General features: G+C 38.6%; 1 protein-coding gene across 1 annotated transcript; it reads left to right on the top strand.

Annotated features, from left to right (window-relative positions):
- Nucleotides 1-697: 697 nt before the first annotated feature.
- Nucleotides 698-1906, top strand: LOC127642479 (NSFL1 cofactor p47-like; the record flags this gene model as incomplete). Its single annotated transcript, XM_052125099.1, has 4 exons — nucleotides 698-823; nucleotides 1317-1408; nucleotides 1519-1593; nucleotides 1744-1906. Coding segments are annotated over exons 1-4 (432 nt in total), but the record flags the coding sequence as incomplete, so codon positions are not given.
- Between the last annotated feature and the right edge of the window lie 5 nt (nucleotides 1907-1911).

Below are 1911 nucleotides of genomic sequence, written 5' to 3'. Positions count from 1 at the left end.
ATTATAATTTTGGGGTGAACTTTAGAAATGTGTGTATTTCACACAATAAATATTGAGATGTTTTTTGTTTATTTCGTTCTTTGTTTAGATTTTCATAATTTAATACATTCAATAATTTTTATTTTTGTTTTGGATTTTCATAGTTTCATTTTGGAAGTCTGGGTTAAAGCTAACAGCCAAATATATACATAATAAAACGTTTAAAATGTACCAAAAATAAATTATGAACTGCGAGGCAATTTGACCTTCATTTAACAGAAAGAAAACAAGTTTAAATCTATAAGTTTTAATAAACAAATTAACCCCTGGGACAGTGCTCAAATTGAAGAAATGAAAAGGTATGTACTGCCATCTGCTGGCAAGTATAGTGAAGAGGAGTAAAATATAAACTTTTCTTTCGAACTTTCTGATGTGCTAAAGACAAAGTAATATCTGTACTACTCACTGATCTATATATAGATCAGTGGTACTACTACATTTTGATGAATTAGGAACTCACATCCCAACGTAACAGACTGCGAAATAAATCACTATTTTGAGATTAGTTTTTTGTGGGTGACTTATAAACCTTATAAAAAAAACTGATATTAAAAACATAATCAGTAGAGATGAAACTCGAGATAGAAAACTCTTTCATCTGAGCTGGTTTCCAACACAGCGGAACTAATCGTTCGTGTCAGCCGTTTCCTGTCGGATCGTTCCCGAGAATCACACATAAAAAATGGCGGAACGGGAGGAAGCGGTGAGGGAGTTCGTTGCTGTGACTGATGTTGACGAAGAAAGGGCCCGTTTCTTCCTCGAGTCAGCAGGCTGGGACCTACAGGTCAGCAGCACACCGAACCCTTCGTGTATACAATTTGTCTCTGTGAAGTACAAACTCTGTGGCTGAAAATGGAACAGAAGATATGCCTCCAGTGGCGCACAGTCAATTGTACAACCGGCTAGCTAAATGTGCAAGTCACTCTTCATTAAAATCATCAGGTGTACCCTGAGCTGGTTTATTTGGTTAACCAAACAGTCTTGACGTGGTCCTGACGACAAGATCTGTTAGTCAGCATCGCATTGCAAGAAGAGTCTCGTAAACTGTGACGACAGATTTTTACATAGAAAGTCAGCCATCGTATGCTAACTGGTTTAGCTTGCTGAATTGATGGTTTATTTGTTTTTTTTTTATGTCGTAGTTCTTGACATTTTGGAGGTGTTAGTGTAATAAACTGTCTATTTTATTCACATGTCGCGTGTGTCTGTCTATTTTATTCACATGTCGCGTGTCTGTCTATGAAATGATGTGACAGTTGTCTGTACTGTGTCTTTAGCTTGCTCTAGCCAATTTCTTTGAAGATGGAGGAGATGATGATATTGCCACCATTCCTCAGCCAGAGCCTGTGTCTCGATCCACAGGGCCAAGGTAACACAAGTCAACTGGCTTCTTTATCCACACCCTCAATGGGACAATGACTGTTCTACATGGTTAACAGTCATAGAGTTGTGCTTTAATTTAATCTCCTTTGATTTCAGTGAACACAGAGTGACGTCCTTTAGGGATCTGATGCATGAGGATGATGACGAGAGTGGTGATGAGGAAGGGCAGAGGTGAGTACGTTTCAATGTCCAATGACTAGATAATAATAATCTCGTTTCTTTAAAATGTGAGTTGCTATTACTTGAATATTGAGCAGTTTTACAGTTATGGATTTCTGGAGTCAGTGAAACAGAAGTAACATCAGATTTCTCCTCTTACAGGTTCTTTGCTGGTGGGTCAGAACGCAGTGGGCAGCAGATTGTTGGTCCTCCGAAAAAGAAAAGCTCAAATGAGCTGGTTGAGAACTTGTTCAAAGGTGCTAAGGAGCATGGAGCTGTACCTGTTGACAAAGCAGGAAAAGGACTAGGAGAATCCAGCAAGTCCAAGGT

This window comes from Xyrauchen texanus, unplaced genomic scaffold, assembly GCF_025860055.1.
Source record: "Xyrauchen texanus isolate HMW12.3.18 unplaced genomic scaffold, RBS_HiC_50CHRs HiC_scaffold_644, whole genome shotgun sequence".
Classification (NCBI taxonomy): domain Eukaryota; kingdom Metazoa; phylum Chordata; class Actinopteri; order Cypriniformes; family Catostomidae; genus Xyrauchen; species Xyrauchen texanus.
This window is presented reverse-complemented; position numbering and strand designations above follow the sequence as displayed.